The sequence below is a fragment of the Corapipo altera genome, unplaced genomic scaffold (assembly GCF_003945725.1).
Source record: "Corapipo altera isolate COAL_440 unplaced genomic scaffold, ASM394572v1 40435, whole genome shotgun sequence".
Classification (NCBI taxonomy): Eukaryota; Metazoa; Chordata; class Aves; order Passeriformes; family Pipridae; genus Corapipo; species Corapipo altera.
In genome coordinates this window covers 1-1,372 of record NW_020891510.1, presented here as the reverse complement: position 1 = coordinate 1,372, position 1,372 = coordinate 1, and the positions used below count along the sequence as shown (strand labels likewise).

The 1,372-nt window shown below is 67.9% G+C and overlaps 1 protein-coding gene across 1 annotated transcript; it reads left to right on the top strand.

The window, feature by feature from the left end:
- The first annotated feature begins 55 nt into the window (after positions 1-55).
- On the top strand, positions 56-810 carry LOC113942566 (solute carrier family 22 member 20-like). The gene is made up of 2 exons (XM_027633672.1): positions 56-595; positions 703-810. Exons 1-2 carry the CDS (start codon positions 56-58, stop codon positions 808-810), a joined length of 648 nt encoding a protein of 215 aa, XP_027489473.1.
- The last annotated feature ends 562 nt before the right edge of the window (positions 811-1,372 follow it).

Here is a 1,372-nt window from a genome sequence, read left to right as displayed (position 1 = left end):
CTCTTCCCCTTCCCCTCCCCAGCTGATCCGTCCCCGTTCCCGCTCCGACCCCACGATGTCCTTTGCGGATCTGCTGGCCCGGTTGGGCGGGATGGGTCGTTTCCAGGTGACCTACGTGGCAGCTCTGGCCGTGCCACTGCTCATGCTGGCCAGCCACAACCTGCTGCAGAACTTCACCGCCGGCGTCCCCGAGCACCACTGCCGGCCCCGGCCCGCGGCCAACGCCAGCGCCGCGCCCCTGCTCGTGGCCGTGCCCCTGGACGGCCACCGGCGGCCCCAGCGCTGCCGCCGCTACGTGGAGCTCCAGTGGCACCTCCTGGGGGCCAATGGGTCCGCCAACGGGATGGCCAAGGGGATGGCCAATGGGATGGCCAATGGGATGGCCAATGGGATGGCCAAGGGGATGTCCAACGGGATGGTCAACGGGATGGTCAGTGGGATGGCCAACGGGATGGCCAATGGGATGGCCAACGGGATGGCCAACGGGATGGCCAATGGGATGGCCAACGGCACGGCCAATGACGCGCCCACCGAGCCGTGCCGCGATGGTTGGACCTACGTGGACGGCGTCTTCACCGACACCATCATCACTGAGGTGAGGGAGGGAGGGGGGACCCCCCAGAGCCACCCCCCTCCCCGGGATGGGGGCACCGCGGCGGCGCCGGGGCGGTGCCGGACCCCCCGTGTGTCCCCCCCGGGCAGTGGGACCTGGTGTGCGAGTCCAAGCGGCTGCGGCAGTTGGCCCAGTCCATCTACATGGGCGGGATCCTGCTGGGATCGGGACTCTTCGGGGTCCTCTCCGACAGGTGAGTGGGCAAATCCCCTCCCCAGATCGCCCCAGATCCTCCCATTTACCCCCACATCCCCCATATGTCCCCAAATCCCCCCCAAAACCCCCCAAATCCCCTCCATATCCCCCAATATCCCCCATATCCCCCATATTCCCCATCCCAGTGCCCCCAGTGCCCCATATCCCCGCTCCCAGTGCTCCCAGTGCCCCCAATGCCCCATATCCCTCTCCCCAGTGCCCCCAGTGCCCCCAATGCCCCATATGCCCCTGTCCCAGTCCCCCCAGTTCCCCCAGTGCCCCATATCCCTTTCCCCAGTGCCCCCAGTGCCCCCAGTCCCCCCAATGCCCCATATCCCCCATCATAGTGCCCCCAGTGCCCCCAATGCCCCATATCCCTCTCCCCCAGTGCCCCCAGTGTCCCATATCCCCCTGTCCCAGTGCCCCCAGTGCCCCCAATGCCCCATATCCCTCTCCCCCCGTGCCCCCAGTGCCCCATATCCCCCTGTCCCAGTGCCCCCAGTGCCCCATATCCCCCGTCCCAGTCCCCCCAGCTCCCCCAGTGCCCCATATCTCCCATCCCAG